Source organism: Anoplophora glabripennis, unplaced genomic scaffold (genome assembly GCF_000390285.2).
Source record: "Anoplophora glabripennis isolate ALB-LARVAE unplaced genomic scaffold, Agla_2.0 scaffold575, whole genome shotgun sequence".
NCBI lineage: Eukaryota > Metazoa > Arthropoda > Insecta > Coleoptera > Cerambycidae > Anoplophora > Anoplophora glabripennis.
Genome location: NW_019416655.1, coordinates 279,511 through 298,146, shown reverse-complemented (window position 1 = coordinate 298,146; position 18,636 = coordinate 279,511). Strand labels below are relative to the sequence as shown.

At 32.0% G+C, this 18,636-nt stretch overlaps 1 protein-coding gene across 2 annotated transcripts in view; it reads right to left on the bottom strand.

Annotated features, from left to right (window-relative positions):
- The window catches only part of LOC108911674 (integrin beta-PS), a 37,169-nt gene extending 19,913 nt beyond the window's left edge, over positions 1-17,256 (bottom strand). Inside the window, exons 1-5 of one of the 2 annotated variants that reach the window (XM_018716667.1) lie at positions 17,078-17,256; positions 4,402-4,579; positions 3,974-4,286; positions 2,663-2,891; positions 2,100-2,184 (exon numbers count right to left, since the gene is read on the bottom strand). In XM_018716667.1, coding sequence (XP_018572183.1) covers positions 2,100-2,184; positions 2,663-2,891; positions 3,974-4,286; positions 4,402-4,575 — 801 coding nt within the window. In that variant the 5' untranslated portion in view covers positions 4,576-4,579; positions 17,078-17,256. The remainder of the gene's footprint in view (positions 1-2,099; positions 2,185-2,662; positions 2,892-3,973; positions 4,287-4,401; positions 4,580-17,077) is intronic. The other variant, XM_018716666.1, reaches the window with a different exon arrangement.
- Between the last annotated feature and the right edge of the window lie 1,380 nt (positions 17,257-18,636).

The window sequence follows — 18,636 nt, the reverse complement described above, 5'->3', positions numbered from 1 at the left end:
AAGTACAATCCGTACAATATTTGTTGAGATAGAATTCCTAGAACACTTACGAAGAAACACGCTTTCGTAACTGCAAAACACAGTATGCACTGCAAGCTACCACGGTGAACGCCACGCCGCCAATGTCTTTCTGCCTGGAGTGTATAATGCGGTTAATACCGAGAAAATGAGACAGGGGTCTTTTTGGAATTCTATCTCAACAAATGTCGTAGGGATTGTAGTGATAGTAATATCAAAAACAAAATTAATGGTACAGGGTGACTCAAATTTGATGTGACTTTTAGTCCAATCAATCTGTCACGGACTAATGTTAAATTTACAAAAAATATGGTGATATAGAAGAAAAATTCTAAGAATGATAGTGTATTTTTCCTGTGGCGCATAAACGGCGAAGTTAACCTAAAAAATTCATAAGTCAAAAAGGCGGTTTTCTGCTAAAAAAAAAATTTGACCTACAATCGAAAAAAGTTAAATTAGAAAGCTGTAAAAAAATTTATCGATTGGTATTTTTAAATATATCGATTGTTATATTAGTTTTCGAGATATATCAAAAAAACATATCTTGGTTTATCTCATCGAGCTACCCCAGAATAAGTACAAAAGGATTTTTGTACGTGATGCAGATGTCGAGATAATGAAGATTTTGAAAGTAACAACGCTTTTGAACGCTCAAATTCATTTTTCGGAGCGGCCGAGTAGCGTTACCCCCACTCCGCCGCCCGCTACAGCTAGCTCGCGCCGCTCTCGAATGCCTCGGTTTAACGCACAATTAAAAATGCAGAAGTGGCTAAAATGAACCACAGTATTTTTTTATTGAAAATATAAGACTTCAACTTCAATCTCTGTAAGAATGGATGCTGTAGCACGGCCTGTTGAATTTTTTGAAAATAAGAAAAATATCTCGGCAACAGAAGGTCGTAGAGCAACGTTTTTTTTTTTTAAATTTGAATAGAAATGCCAGCAATCGATTTCTGTAATAGACATTATCATGAAATGAAAATCGAAAAAGATATTCAAGAAAAACGCGACTAAAGAATTTTTACTTTTTTCAGTCATTTTTGCACACTTGAAATGAATAAAATCGTTGTACTCTTTGTTACTATGAAAGTACAACTCTTATGAAAAAAAATGAGTACGGATTCGTTTCTCTACGACTATTCGTCGAGCAAGAAGAGCCGATTTTCGAGACGACTTTTTTTTTCGAAAAATCGGTATCTCGAAAATTTTTTAATATTTTTTAATTTTAAAAAGGCACTTTTTTTTTGCCCGATGAGGGCTACATTTACAGCAAGTAACAAGTTTCAAAACCTTAATTTGCAAGAGATACAGCAAAAAGTCGATTTTTTACGGTTTTTTCGATATATCTTGAAAAGTAATATAGCAATCCATATATTCAAAAATATGAATCAATAGGTTTTTCTAATAGCTACAACTTTCCCATTTAACTTTTTTCAATTGGAGTTCAAGTTTTATTTTCATTATCAAAAAACCGTTTTTTTGACTTTTATGAATTTTTTAGGTTAACTTCGCCGTTTATGCGTGACAGGAAAAATACACTCTTTCTTAGAATTTTTTTTCCTATATCACCATATTTTTTGTTTCTAGGTGGTAATTTTTGTAAGCTCTTCTTCCTATTGATTGAACTATTTAGGATATTTCATAAAAAGCCAAATGTAGAAAAAATTTATTAAGAACATGTTTATAAGACTATATCAACATTATCAACTAACAAATCAGATACTTGATATCGATTTGATTTATGGTGAAAATTGAACTTGCAAACACATTACTTTTATTCTATCTTTAGTAGTTTCTTATATATCCTGATGTCCCATAGAACTTAACTCACTCTGTACAGTATATACCGTACATAAAATTTTGTTGTTTTTTAAATTTAGGACAAACAATGAATCTGCAACAGCAGTATATTGAAAAAACCGTTACCATAACGGAATAAATGAATTTTTAACTAAAAGATGTAGTTGCTCTTCAAAAAGAAGCCTTTACATCTAAGAGAATGGAAAGAGAAACAGAGGCTACCAGATAAGGGAAAGGAGCAGGGCCGTGTTAAATGAATAAAGTTTGGCTAAGGGACTTACTGAAAACATGTGCGTATTATTGCTAAGAGTCATATGGTGGCGAAATCCATAGGGAGCTACACATTGTTCGCAGGGGTTGCGCAACCTAGAGTAGCCAACAAAAAACTTTAAAAAGGACTTCACTACATTCGTTCTTTTGCTCTTTCGGGAACACATAGAGGCCTAGAGTATCGCAGCAGAAGCAAGTTGTAACTTTAGGAAATTAGACATCAATAAAAAAAAATGTTAAAACAACACTTTTGTCGGTACATAATTTTTTCAAAAACAATCTTTTTTGCAATGTCATTTGTCAGAATAAATGTATTTCAATGGTATCTGTCAAAATAAAAGGTATTACAATGTCATCTGTCAAGACGAATGTTTCAAACAACTAAATTTTATCCTAAGATACAGAAGCGGACAAACAGTTTAAAAAATTATGTTTGAGAACTGATTGGACAGTAATAAATAAAATATATCTGTTTTGTAAAAACCCTATTCTTGCTTCTGCCACTAAAAAAACTATTATAAAATCAATACACACTCAAAATAGAAAATTTCTATATAAAATTAGTAATACTCACTTCTCTGGGAGCGTGTTCACATACGGCATAACAACCTTATCGACAAAACTGCCGAAACCCAGCTTGAAATTTGGTGTAAGTTTTTTCATCGTAGAAGCCAGCTGGTCACCGAGGGTGTATAGGTTATCCTTATCATCCTTCATGGAATTACTAAGGTCCATAAGATAATAGAGATCGACAGGGTAGCCTTTGGCATGGGAGTAATACATGCTGACGCTGTATGTTTCTCCTAACGTAGAAAGAAATCAATCAAAAATTTAGAACTATAAAGTTCCAAAACAGAACAATGAGATTTTAGATAAAAAAAAAAATAAATGCTACAATTCTAAAATAAAAAAACTATTACCTATTGCGCCTAAATAACAGTCAAAGCTTTTTAAGAAACTATTTCTACCTAACCAAAAATCTCAGTATACAGACAGAAAATACTTGAAGAAAAAATGTCTTTTATAACTAACCACTCAACATTTAACTGAGGTTTCTGGCATATGGGTTTAATTAATTTAATCCAAATATAAATGCTCTGAATAATAATAAAACCTTACAAATTTTTTTTTTGTTTTTCATTCTAAAAGTTCCACTAATTTTCTTATTAGTACTCATTAACGCATTTCTAATACAAATTTGATTTAATTGACATCAAACAAACATATACCTAACATATAATTAAATTTTCTTGACAAAAAGTAGGCTTCAACCTAGAAATTTTCATAGTAAAAAAAATTTACTTATTTAGTTTACAACATTATCTAGATAATTAAATCGATTAGCCTTATGAAATACATTAAAAAGGAAATGTTAAATTTGTAATGTGCAGTCAATTTAACTTGACTTGCAAAATTCATTTGAGTAACACTGAATATGTGGGCTCGTAACACACCCCTAAATCTATAAAATGTTTACAGCAGTGGTCATGGTTACCGCCATACAGCAGTGAAAGACGGAGTGGGAATAGCGCATATTAATTATGCAGTTTGGGCCGTAACCGAATAATAGCTAATTATCACTTTTTTTTATTAAATGTAATTTGTTTATGTGTGGTATAAAATTTGTTACCTATGTATCGTTTCTTGTTTGTTTTCTAAAAGGTTGTAACAGTTTAAATTAGATTATAGAGACTAACAGCACTGCTATGTATTGAAAAGTCAATGGTGCGAGAAATATCAAGCTGTAATGAAAAAGTAATTGAAAAATTTATTTTGGACAAAAGCACTTTCATTACAAAAAATAATAAAACCCAAAGTATGATAGCGAAAACCAATGTTTTCGGGCAAATAACGTTGGAAACCTTAATATTGAAAAAATACTCACTTGCCCTTAGTTTCAAACTCAGTCTTTGTGGGGCCACCTGGACGATTCTCCCATGCCCGGCAGCTTTGCCACTGAACCCGCTGCTTCCATTAATGCTGCCCTTCCCCGACCAAGTTTCATTATACTCGAAACTACCTGTTCCTACACCCACCATAGACCCACCGCCGCCGGAGACAGATTGCGCCCTTGTAAGGGCCAAGTTTTCTATGACCCTGAGGATGTTGTCCGGGTTCAGGACAAACTTCTCTCGACAGAGCTTGTTGGATATGATGCCGGCGGCCGGCTGGAAGCACCTGGCGCTTCCTTTGTATTCCTGGAAATTCCAACCATTTAAGAGGACACAAATAAGAGTATAGGGAGTATTACAAAAAGTGAGGAAATCTGAAAGCAGTTTCTGACAATGGCACTTCCAAATTTAAAAGACTTACCGGGTCGGTGCACCAAGCACAGCTCGGCGTCTGGATGCACTCATGGCACTTTAATTTCGTCGTACAAGGGTTCTGTGATGTGTATCTTTGGGGAATCTGTGCTATCACAATGGTGCTTATCACACTTAAAATTAGGCAGTTACTTAAAATATGGTTTACGGAAGGCACCTCCATTGTCCTGAAAACAAAAGAAATGTCAGATTTTGAGATTCAGTGAAATAAACGTCTTAACTTCTTAAACAATTTCTGATAATCACAGTATAACTAATACCTAATACATATCAGTAATACTTTCTTATAAGTAGATTTTAAGGAGTCAAGGAATTGTGACCTTGAGTGTGTCAGTCATATTGAAAAGGAGTAGATTTTTCTCTGTTCTATGGATCTGTGAGGACGGAGGGATTGTTACACTTCTTTGATTTGTACTTTAGTAAAATAGTTGTAATTACTATTTTATTTTAAACAAAATTGAAAAATACCTACATCATTAATAGATAATACAAAAGTTATTAAATATATTCATAACGAATGCACAAACAGAAAAGAGAGATGTAAACAGACACCGCCATATTTTCAGGAAGGAAATTGGGGGCGTGTGTACAAAATTGTTATCAGTAAGTTCTCCAGCACCGCTTCCCAAAATGGAAACACCGCTTTGAAAAGTATGCGAATAAAGGAGAGGAGTACTTTCAAGAAGTCAAGAATCAATAATATATAAAATTAATACAGTTTAAAAAATAAAATTCGATTATTTTCTGAGCAGACCTCGTACAATGGGGAAATGATTATGTTGTCTAAGCAAGGGAAGAGTGTTATCTACTGCAATATTGTTCTTTCCCTGCTGCTGTAACCTTAGAATATAATTTCTAAGGCTGCAACACTGGTCTCTACACAAGAAATAGGTCAAGATTATAAATTACCTGTCACTGATATAGGTTATGTTACTACTTACTACAACAATATATGTACAGAGAGATCCAGAATGATTGAAGTGTTAGGAGATTACAGCCTGTGCCTGTCTCTGTCAATACTACAGATTTTTTTATATGCTAAAGATGGTGTTAGAAACAGGCTCTGTTCCCCAAACGCTTCAATCATTCTGGATCTCTTGGTATTATTATATAGTTCCCTATTTTAATTTTTTTTATAGATTTTGAGCTAACTCAAATAGATTTTAAATTGTTAAAATTAAGTTTAAATTTTAAGAAAAATTTTTGAATTTGTCTGAGCTTAATAATTAAAAAAAAAGTGAAAATTATGCTATGGCATATATCAGCAGCAATAATAAGTACAGCACATTAAATTTAACAAAATACTCATGTAAAATATTTAAGTACCTATTGTAATTGTTTAAAAAATGATGAACTTTTATATCAGAAAAACCGAGTTTTTAACCTCACATTTAACTGAAAATATTTGTTTTTTCGACAAACCACAAACAAAGTTAGCTTGAAAAGAAAAAAAAAACAAAGTTGGCCGATTAAATTGAAAATTGACAATCTGTCATATCTTTTAGTTCTCAATAACTTTGTTAAGTAAATATTTTTGATATTTTTAGAAACAAAGGTACTTTACTGTTGACAATTTTTGAAAATTCATCGTAAAACACCATGTCTATTAATTAATTGAATTAATTTTTTCAACTTCCTAGTTTAATTACAAGCAGAGATGATACTCGGAAGCTCAAATTTCAACTCGAAAATTTTTTGTCATTTACACCCCACGTGCACTCAATTCGTGGACATACTGTATATAAAACTTAAATAAACCACTGTCAATTCAAAAGTATTTTACCACAAATGTCTTACTAGTTAAAATTTCACTTACAATTAGATTAAAATTTAGATGTTGCTACAAAACCAAAACGATGCAAAGAAAAACATTTTAACTGAAAATAAAGTAGGTACCTATATCTAACTTATGCTCCTTTATATCAATATTTTAATCATTTCTCAGTCTCGTGTTGATAAATTATTATTTACATTGTTAATATCTAGTGAGAAGTATAATGCATTATTTTCTTTATAAATTCAGTAGGTATACAGGGTGTCCCAGAATATGTACAGGTGACATTAAAATAACATGACAAGTTCGTATAAAAATTTTCCCTACACGATCCCCTATGGAGATACATGCCCCTAAGGGACGACCCTGAAAAAAAAATGTTTTTAATAACTTTTTAAATACTTTTTGTAATTTGATTATTTTTAGTAAACAAGTGTAAATAAAAATTGCATTTTTTTTAGATAAAAGAAATCAAATTTCATCAGTTTAATTCTCTTTTCTTCTTCTTTAATACTTTTTGCGGATATAATTCAAATCGTATTTAAAAAGTTTTTTCATGAAAACGGTTCATTTTATCGATATCAAGTGCCTTTTTTAATTCAAGGTTGAAAATTGAAAAATATTATTTTTGCGCCCTTATCGTAACGGGTGTAAAAAAATTTACATTATTGTGCTACAATTAGTCCGTCCCTGGCAAACCTTAAAAGCCAAATTGTTTTCATGGGACAATTTTTAAAAAGTCTTATTTGTTGTCTATCGTATTAAAAAATAATTAAATTACACAAAATATTTTAAGTTATAAAAAAATCGATTTTCAGTGGCGTCTTTCAGGGGTCTCTAGGAAAAATTTTTATAGAGACCTCCTGTATAATAAAAATTACCAAAGTATTAATGTCTCAATTAAACTTAATGAAAATCGAAGTTTGAATGGTTTTCATGTCTCAAATTTATAGACGAAGAATTATTATTAGTTAAAATAAAACTGCATTAGAAAGAACATAATTAAGTATTACCTAGAAAAATCATAAAAATATTTTTTTGCTCCTCGCTTCTCGCTACGACTTTTTTTGGTGATGTGAGTTTTAAAATTCGACCCTCCAGCTGCTACGATTAATTACAATTAAAATTATTTTAAACATGTAGATAGGTAGGTGGTACGATAAATTTTAAAACACAAATTAGTAGATCCACAATAACAAAACAACTGGTAGACATTTACAAAACTTGTTTTTATTGACGAATTTAGCATAAATAAAATTTTACTGCGAAGCTTTAGCTGAATTATGTACAATTTGTTGAATTTTAATTTCCCATGAAGCGGCATTACTAAAAACAAGACGTCTATGTTAATCTCTAACGATTACTAGTTGGTTAACAAACAGAACCTGCTGATTCTAGGGAAGAAAATATAGAAAACATATAAAAACAAAACAATGTAAAAAATATGAAAAAAATATGATACAGATGCTTGGGAGACCAAATTGATATACTGTATAGAGCCAATAGACCAATTTTAATATACTGCAAAAAAGATTTAAATACCTATTTTGTTAATCTTTTATTACTATTATTATTTACTAACACTATTACCACAGACAATATAGCTTATCGCCAATAGCTACTTTGTCTGTGCTATTACTACTACTATTGAGAAATATAAAGTGCTCTATTTTCTTTATAAATCCAGTAGGTACCTATATAATTAAAACTTGCAAAATTATTAAAGATAATGAAAGTCAAGAGCTAAATGGTTATCATGTTATTATTACTTGCAACTTTTTAGAAATGAGGAGATAACAATAAAATTGCATTAAAAATACCACATTATCTTGGAAAAGTTATCAGAAAAATGTGTTTCGAATCACACAGCCCGAGACGAGTTTTTCGGTGAAGTGATAATTAAAACTTATATTTTGAAACGTCACAATATTTTTAAAATATATGTAAGTATGTATATAGAGGTATAAATTTTAAAACAAATATATATGGGGTATTTCCGGGTATTTCATTCCAAATCACTGAGGCCGTGACCGGACCATTTTTAATTTTCCTATTTTTTTGGTAAGTATGTATTATTTAGTACCCACTTAGAGTAGCTTTTCAAATTTTTATTTCAACCCCTCAAGAAATTATGAGCTTTTGGGTAAAAAAAATAAAATATCTGTAACTTGACAAAAACTAGATACCATAAACTATTTGTTCGTTTTGAGTTGTTTTTATAAAAAAAACCATATAAAACTAATAAATTTTTAGTTTTATTCAGTCTTTTTGGTTTAAAAAGTGTTTTTTTTCCTTCTCAAAAAAATCGTCTTTGCATATGCAAATTTATGAGACAGGGTCTAGAGTGGGATCTTATTTTATTCTATTTTTTTTAGAATTTTTTTTTTGTATTTTAATTTTTTACAGATAATTGTACGCTAGTTATGTTTTCAGTCCGCACAATTCGCTTTTTAAAAACAAATGTCGAACTCGACTATAACAAACGTATAGGACACTGAATATACTGACAAAGAGCGAGTGGGTAGCGAGACGTCTAACAAGACCAATACGTACCAACTAACTAACTAGTCGCGCTTGCACATCTTTTATTAGTAAGAGTGGTATTTACATTAATGTTATCTTAATGGCAAACAAATGATTAGAAAGAATGTTTGCTTTTCAATGTATAATGGGAAGTTGGCGACATAATTCCTCCCCCTTAAGATTGAAGTACATCCTCGTCTTCAAGTCGGGGATGTATTAATTTTAGCTCTGTCCCTTTCTTTTCTGTGGAGGTAGATGGCTTCTTATTCTTTCTTGAAGTCATCAGTATCACTAACTTTTTCTTATTTTTAATAATAATGATTACAATTAAAATGAAAATAGAAATTATACATGTAATTATTGCGGCTATGTTAGAGTACAAATGTATAAGGTATAATTTTACAGTTTTTTGAATATCTCTTAGATCTCTGTGTAAATCATCAAAATTATAAATGATTGGTTTTCAGTTCTAATCCTTTTTGAGGATAATTATCGCTGTTAAAACTAGGTACACTTATAGTAAAATTACTTTCCAAAGGATAATATACAACGTTGTTAACTTCTAATTGATCAAAAATGACGATAACTGGTTACAAGACATTTTTGAGAAAGGAGAGGAAGTGCGATCAAAAATTAGTTTGTTAAAAGACTGTATACTGTATCCTCACTCAATGACGATGGTGGACTGTGAAATTAGCGATGTGAATGAAAAAGATGAAGTTTTGATGGAAAACAAACGCTTTCAATTCGGGAGAAGTGTGATTTGTATTCCCGGAATGGTGTTTAGAGGTTCTCATTGTTTGGTTCCTATTTCGAACCTCAGTAATGAAAAAATAAAGTGGAGATGAGGCAGGCTCATTAGTAGAGGACTCAGATGTCAAGACGGCACCGCTGTGAGAGATTACAGGGTGAGTTCTCTGAGCCATAATGCTAAGCATGTTAGAGAGATTCGGATAGGTGGAGTAGACGTAAATGCTGATTTAGATTCCGAGTCAAAAGAGAGAGTTTTAGAAGTACTGAATAAATGGCAACATTGTTTTGCTAACTGATTTGCTGAGTTAGGAGTAGTGAAGGGGTGCCAGTTAGAAATTAAGTTGTCTGATGAGTCGAAACCTGTATGTTATCGTCCTTATAGATTGGCGTTAAATGAACGAGCAATTGTAAGAGAAAAAGTAAACAAGTTGTTAGATTCTGGTATAGTCAGGGAGTCACAGTCTGAATATGCTAGCCCTGTAGTGTTGGTCAAAAAGAAAAATAATGATTTTAGGTTGTGTGTAGATTACAGAGTTTTAAATAAAATCACTGTTAAAAATATATACCCCTTGTGTAACAGAAGTATAGATCTATCAAATGACGAATGGCAAAGCACAGCCCATATTTTCACATTCATGCTGATTAAATGATTGTCTTGAACTTCAGATCCTCAACAATAAATTAACCTGGCTACCACTATCCAAATAAGCCAATAAATTTTCGTTATTAATGGAACACTGCTTCGCATAGATTTGGTTAATCTCTTTCCCTATAATTTTCACAGATCTTTGCTAGTTTCTCGAAGACGTACTCGGTTCATTAATATTGCTTTTGCGAACTTTGCAATCTTCCTTTTTGTGTCTAAAACCGTTACAAAAATAGCATCGTAAAACACCTTTCATGCGACAATCTCTTGAAATATGTCCAAATTTGCCATAATTAAAACAACCTCCAGATCTATTAGGAACTTTCTCATGTCTTTCAGGTCGTGACCTCTTTAATTTTCCATGTTCATCCTGGTAGTTCTGGTAATTTTCGAGAGACGCTAAAAATCCTGCATATAATTCATTTGGAGTGTTACATTTGAAAGCCTTCGCATTTGCCTGCAATTCTAAAGGGAATCCTTTAATCAAACAGGAAATTGTAGCTTCGTTGTTCAACCAACACTGCTGTGTAAGTGACATTTTCTCATGGTAATAATGAGTCATGGTTTCACATGGCTCTTTCTTTCTTGCAACACGTTCCTCTAACACAGTTGCATAATCTGTGGATCTCGGAAATGCAAGCGTCAATACTGTTTTCCACTCCTCCCAGGTCTTCTTATAATCCTCCAAACGATGAAACCATCTTCTTGCTGATCCCCGCAGTTTTTCTTGCATAAATGCAGTTTTCTGATATTCCGACCACTTGTGTATTTCATCCAATTGATCGATTTTCTGGAGCCATCCAATAACCGTCATTGTGCTGTCATCTGGATCAAACAGTGGAATTATAATATCGCCACGAATAGATGATGTCGACGATTCTACCAATGCAGTTTCCAAGTTGGCCGACTCCAAGTTTGCTCTGAGTTGGGTGCAACTTTTATTAAAAATCTCACTGACCTTACTTTCAATGTGTTTTTCCAGCAAACTTTGGTAAAGAGCATTTTCATCATCATCACTCATCTTAACCACTTTAATGGGACACACTGTATATAGTTAATAGCAGTTATAAATGCGCTATTTTTTCGGTGAAAGACACGTGACACTATCCCACTTCTGATGTTATAAACAAAAATAAGTTATGCCAACAATTTTCTTTATTTTAGGTAAAATTTACATTCTCAATTGTTCGCTATTCAACTCTTTAATTCTAACTAATCCTTCTTTTCTATTCCTATATCGAAGTTATTAGTTATTAAGGCACTGTTACACTCACTAATATTGGAGAGTTTGCTCCAGAGAGACTTTCTTCGGGTTGATTTTCACATATGAAACGATTTTCTATTTTGTTGCATTTTTCTCTTGTCCATAATTCCTTCTGGTGTGATTGTAGGTGATATCTCCTCGGTGGTATCATTATGTGTCTAACAATATTAACAATATAGGAATTTTTAAAATACAAACGATACTGTTTCTTACTAATAAAGTATTGGCTTTACACATTTTTAAAATAGAGAAAGGGTGAATTTTATTAAACGGCAACAGTTCGTCTTGTTTGTAGATTTCGTTAAACTGTTTGTAAATTAAATGTAATTCTTGCAAAGAGAACTTTCCGATGAGGAGATATTGTTCTTTCTATTTTATACATGTATTCTAATATTTCTTCAGCAATTAAAATTAGATTCTGCAGAATAAGTAAGTTTTCCCATATGTGATCGGTTTTGTTTAGAAAAGTTAAGATGCTTGACTGAATTTGTAATAAATCTTTCTGATACCTGTTTGTTAAATGTTTAGCGAAGGAAACATATTTACTACTTTGGGCATTAATTTGTTTTTGATTTGAAAAAAGGATATTTAAGTTCGCGTTTATCTGTTCCAAGTCGTTATTGTCAGGGTTTCCTGACGAGTTTCCTGATATATATTTTATTGCTGTTCCTAAAGCATTGATTAATCCTCGTCTAGTTCTTTTAGTTTGTAGAATTTTTGCAAATTGATCATCTATGTTTTTCAAATTTGAAAAGAGATTATTGTTCAATTGGCATAATTGAGGAGATTTTTCATTTATTTCAATTTTGCTATTAAGTAAAAGGTATGATCGGTGTATTTGTGAATTATTAATATAAAAGTAAAATTGATGATAATGACTTATTATTTGGGCAGTTCCCCATTGTTCTTGAAAGAAGGTGCTATTGCTGTTAAGTGGAATTTCCCGAAATGCCTGGGACTTGTCTATCAGCGTCTGGGCGATTGTCAAAATCCTGTAATAAAATTGGGTGTGGTTTTGTTAATTTTCAATTTTGCCGTGAATCTGAGTAGAGCGTTATTAAATTCCCTACCATTATCGCACGTGATTTTTGGGGAAATTGTGGTGTGAATAATAATGAGTTTGATAAGTATTGTGGTAGCATTTTTGTCGCGTACGTAATATGCTTGAGCGTACTTGGAAAAGTTATCCAAGATAGTTATGAATGTAAAATTTTGAATGGCATAGAGATCTATGTATGAATGTTGCAAAGGTCTTTTTGAAATCAAGGGGCCTTGTAGGGGTGTTTGATAAGGGTGTCTTTCGTATTTAACTTCTAGACATGTTTAACATTAATTGATATATTTGTTTATTACTTAACTCTTTCATATGAGGTGTATAATATAGTTTTGAAATGTTGATATGTTTCTTGTATGCCGTTGTGATTATTTTTATAGTATTTTTCTAGATGTTTATTGAACATATAGTTTGTTATTGATAGAGGTTTATTATTAGTTTTTATAAATACAACTGTGTTGTTAAAAAACTGTTGTATCAATTTAATAAAGGGATTTTCGATTTCAATCGACTTAAAATAAACACAATATGTCGTTTTCGGTTTAATACTTATGTTCTTTCAGGAATTTTATTAGTTGGTCTGATTCGCATTTTTTTCTAATATAAACAATATAAACATTGTGGCAAATTTTGTTTGTGGACTCTAATTTTGTTTCTTTGACACGATATGAATCACCGTATTCTAAAATAATTTGGTTCTTGAAGGTTTGCAAAATTTTGTCTGTGATTTGTAATTCACAGATAGGGTTTTCGCTAGATGAATGAATCGTTTCGTTTTCGTCAATTTGTCTGTCAGATGTTAGGTTAGACAAGTCAAAAGGTGGCCCATTTTCTAAAATTTTATCTGCAATTTCAGGTGGTAGTTCTTCTGATGGGTCTACGATGCCAAATAAGGAAGTGAGGTCTATATCGTCTTCTGTTTCTATTTCGGTTTGTTCGTTATTTATTTCTACGCGGGATAATGCGTCCTCTATTACGTTTTCTTTTCCTTTTTTATATTTTACCTCGTAGTCGAATTCTTCGAGTTTCAATCTCCATTTGACTAATCTGCTGTTTGGTTCTTTAAGACAGTAGAGTCAAACCAAGGGTTTGTGGTCCGTTTCAATTGTGAATTTGTTTCCATAGATGTACGGTCTCCATTGTTTACAACATTCCACTATGGCCAAAAGTTCTCTTTCTACGGAGAGTAGTTTTTTTTCAGCGGTGTTTAACGTTCTACTATAGAAGGCAATGGGTTTTTCATTTTGAGATAGGACTGAACCTATTGGTATATTACTTGCGTCGCGATGTCACGATGCGTATAATAACACAGCCACACAAAAAAAGAAAAGTAATCTGCACTTTTCATGCGACATTTTCATTTATCAGCAGTATTTTGCCTCCTGATCACGAATTCTGTGTGAGAATTGAGCTATCACATCACAGGAATTTCCTAACCTCAAAAAACAGGTCGAAAATAACATAAATTCACGAAAAAGTGCTAGGAAAAATAGAAAAATTTTTTTTCTATATTCAAACGTTCATCAATATAGTTAAGACGCCGCCGAACGTGAATTAGCGGTCAGAATTGATGGTTCTTTTTCTAACCTCAAAAAACGGGTCAATTAAGGTCAGATATCACGAATTTTCAAAAAATAACAAATTTTGCGCCCAATTTGGTGTACGGGGGTGATCACGGTGATCACAGATCCGAGGTAAATTTTGCAAAATTCAAGATGGCGGATTCAAGATGGCCGACCAAAGTTTCAAAAAATAACAGATTCGCATCAAATTTGGTAGGTATAAGGGTTTTTTTCGGGGTCGCTGATTACGAATTCGAGGTCAATTTTTCAAAATTCAAGATGGCGGCCGACCAAATTTTCAAAAAATAATACATTCGCCCCAAATTTGGTATACGGGGGTATTCGAGGTTACTGAGCACGAATACGAGATCAAATTTACAAAATTCAACCCGTGAATAGATTTTTTACAGAAAAAAGAACAAGATATAGCCGAAAAAAGTAGATTAACACATGATTGGGTACTCAGATTATAAAGTAAAATATTACAAAATTAGTTTCGCAATTCTGACCTCGAATCCGAATCAGCGATTCCGAACACCCTCGTATACCAAATTTGCTGTGATTCCGTTATTATTTGAAAATTTGGTCGGCCATTTTGGATCCGATATTTTGAATTTTGCAAAATTGATCTCGAATCCGTAGTCAACGACCCCGAAAACCTCCGTTTACCAAATTTGCTGCGATTCTGTTATTTTTTGAAAATTTGGTCGGCCATCTTGGATCCGCCATCTTGAATTTTGCAAAATTGACCTCGGATCCGTGATCAGAGGCCCAGAAAACTCCCGTATACCAAATTTGGCACGAATCTGTTATTGCTTGAAAATTTGTGATATCCGACTTTAATTGACCAGTTTTTTTTGAGGTTAGAAAAAGAACCATTAATGCTGACTGCGGATTCACGTTTGGCGGGGTCTTGACTATATAAATGATCATTTGAATATAGAAAAAAAATTTTTTTATTATTTTTCTTAGCGCTTTTTCATGAAATGCTGCTATTTTTTACCTGTTTTTTGAAGTTAGGAAATTTCTGTGATGTGATAGCTCAATTCTGACACCGTATTCGTGATCAGGAGGCAAAAATACTACAGATAACATGTGTCGCATGAAAAGTACAGACTACTTTTCTTTTTTTGTGTGGCTGTGTAATTTACGTGTTTCGCAATGATACAATGACATAAGTCTTGTAATTATTGTTGACTTTATTTTATGTTGATGATCCGCACAACATCTATAAATAAAGAAATAATCAGGTATGATTTTAATTCTCGTTCAAAATTGCGTATATTAGAAAATTATACAACAAAAAGTGACCAATTATGCATTACCCAAGTAGTACCTTAATATTTACTCATTAACGTCAACAGTTTTCTTTTTATCTAGGTATACTAGAATATTTGATACGAACTTGAAAACCATATCTATAAAGTAGGACCAATGTCAGTCGTTAGTGTAAACTACAATAAATAAATATTTGTGGAAAGAAACGTCACTTCCGTGACGCCAATAAGCTTGAAAAACATGCGAGGTTTAAGATGCTGATATCTTGAGAGAAGTATCGAAGTCAAATTACAAATAAAATGAATTCATTTGTATTTCACTTGCGTTTTGCGTTACTTTTAGTTGAGTGAAGTATGAAATATCTACTTCTCAACTTTAAAATCTTGTTCAAAGTATAACATTTTTAGAAAAAGCTTTGTAATAAATTTCACATATTTCCTGTATTAAATACCTACATATGTACCGACATATTCAGATCTAAGGATGTGAAATGATTAAATAAACAATTACCGCATTTTAAACCAAATTAATAATGAATAACTTTAATGGAATACAATTAGTGTACATTTCTGAGAAGCTTTGGTAAGAGACGGTTAAAACTAAAACGAATGTTTATATAAATCTAAAAATATACATTGCCTCAATTCGAGGAGCTTAGTAATTTTCAAAGAAAATTATTGAGATTCTGTTCAACCCTATAGGTAGGTATTAGATGTTCTAACAATTTTGCTCTGTGATTGAAGTAAATAAAAGAGCTTTTCTTGAATTTACCAATACTTGAAACTTAGGCAACTAGAACAATAGTGTAGTGTATCACCTATACGTAAAACGGAAAATGTACACTATCCAAAATAGAATAACCGCAGTTGTTTCATTCAAATTTGGAAGAAATTGGAAGCGCCTCATTTTTGCAGCCCTTCCGATTCAATGATTCATTCATCTTAGGGTTACGTGTTACGTGCCGTGATGTTATTAGTATTTTTGACCTCAGGTAACCCAGGATAAGAACCCCAACAATGCCGGAGATCGAGTTTTTCCATTTAATTAAATTCAGCTAGCAGGAGCGTTAACTCGCTTTAAAAGGCTCGGTTATCGTTCCGCAAGATGTTTTTCTTCAATTAATTACGTTGATAACTCTTAACAATAAAAGGCTTTGTCTCGGGCTTGGTTTATACTTAATAGCGAATGTTGCTCACTGTTCTAGTCTTGCTAATAAATGAGTAGTATTTTTAGGCTGGTGACTCAATATAAATTAGACACTGGTGCTGTAGGTAATAATTAATAATATTTTACGTTGATTTGTCAACTTCAGCGAATCGTATTGTTACATACTTAAGCCTACCTATATAATTTTATTAATGAAATGGAAAGCGAAGTGAAAAAAGTGGCGCAAGCGCCAAGGACCTTACACCTACACAAACAATCGGTGTCATTGTGCTACATGTTACTTTAAATTATGATAATTAAATATTTAGACAAAATTAACACATCAATGAATTCTAATACTAGAAAATATAGTACAACTACGCCCCCCTTCCGCCGCTCCCCTCACACACGCTCGTTACGTTACAACAATAACAAAACTTATTTTTAAACTCTATTACCTCTGCCACTGTTTATGTGGGTTTAGTTTTTTCGGCTGCGTTGAGAACTACAGATCAATATCAGACCTATTACTTAATGTCATTGACCTAATTTAGAAAAACGATACCTTTATAACTATTTTAAAACACAAAAGTTATAGGACATAAAATATCAAATATCTGTCAGGTGACTGATTATATTTATCTATGTGAAAAAAGGCTACATACACACGTGTTTTTCTTTTAGATGATTCCTTATCTGCTACTGATTATCTTCGTTATCTTCATATTTTAAACAACACACTCACTCCTTACACTACTGCTAAAATACAGCACAGACACAAAATACACACTAATTACTAAGACAGAATGACTAAGATGCCATTTTGGGAAAAATTAAAAATGTGGCACCACCTCTACGCTGTAGATGATGCTGTGTCTTGACTGTATTAGATCACTATCAGCGGTAACAATTCTTTACGGTCTCGTAACAATTTTGTCCAGTAGATGGCACGATGACACGGATCGTCGTTCATCAGCTGATCAAATATTCAAATTCTTCATTCTTCATTTCCAAATTTCCTCATCGTGTGAGGAGGTATGAAGCTCATCTCTTACATCTTCAATCTCCATTGTAGTGACCCACAATCCACAGCCATATTGCCCGCAATCAAACATACGAACTATAATAGAATAGGGAATAGGTATCAATATCTGGTATCTGGTATAATAACCCACATTTTAAGAAATATTTTTATAAAAATATTTGAAATAGGTAACGCACTAGTAATATGTCATTAAGTATATTCTATTTTAATAAAAAGTTTAAAAAGTTATTATTACAGTTTATCATCCATTAGTCAGTAATCATTATTACTTGAATAATATTTTTAGAGGATGTTTAACATAGTGATGAAACGGATTTATCTAAGTAGAAGTAAAAAATTCGCTAAGTTCAATTAGAAATATACGTCAATCAGTGGCAGAAATACGAAGGGGTCAATATTTCTAGGAGTTTCGACACCAATGAACGTTCTGCTTTTTAACACTATTGAAATTTCTAAGAAATAATACCTCTAACATTTTGTTCGAAAACGAGACATTTTAAAAGGTTTGATCTTTTATATTAAAAGCTGACAACATATGCAATTAAGAAAATAAAAAATAACTAATGAGAGCTTTTTGTTAAAAATACAATTTTAAATACGTCATGTGTCAAAAACCCAAAAAATCATTGGTGTAGGAATTTTTAATTTTGTAAGGGTAAATAACTTATAATAAATTTCTACGCCACTGATTTCTTGAAGTATCTTTAAGTTATTTATTTTTTTCTTTATTTTTTGAGCATTTTGTCAAAAATGAAAACATTAGAGCGCCAATGTATATTTATATTTCTCTAATTTTTAAATTTTTTTCACAGGTGGCAAAATACCCAAAAAATAAAGAAAAATATATTATTTTGTTTTGATAACATATTTAAAATTGTATTTTAATGAATAATCCACATAATTGTTTTTTTTTAAAAAAAAAGTTGTAAGGTTACTTTAATACAAAAAAATAAAAATAAATAAAAAATCAAACCTATTCTATTTGCATAGTAGAGACACTTGTCAAAATTCTGAGGCTCCTAGAGGTATCGACATTTCGTTCTTCTACCATTAGTGGAAATATTTGTATGTAAGTCAACTTAGCGCGTTGTGTACCTGAAAAACGAATCATCACTAACAGTTCATACGAAACCTTTTGCTGAAAATAATTATCGTAGTAAAGAAATTCACCTATGTTTC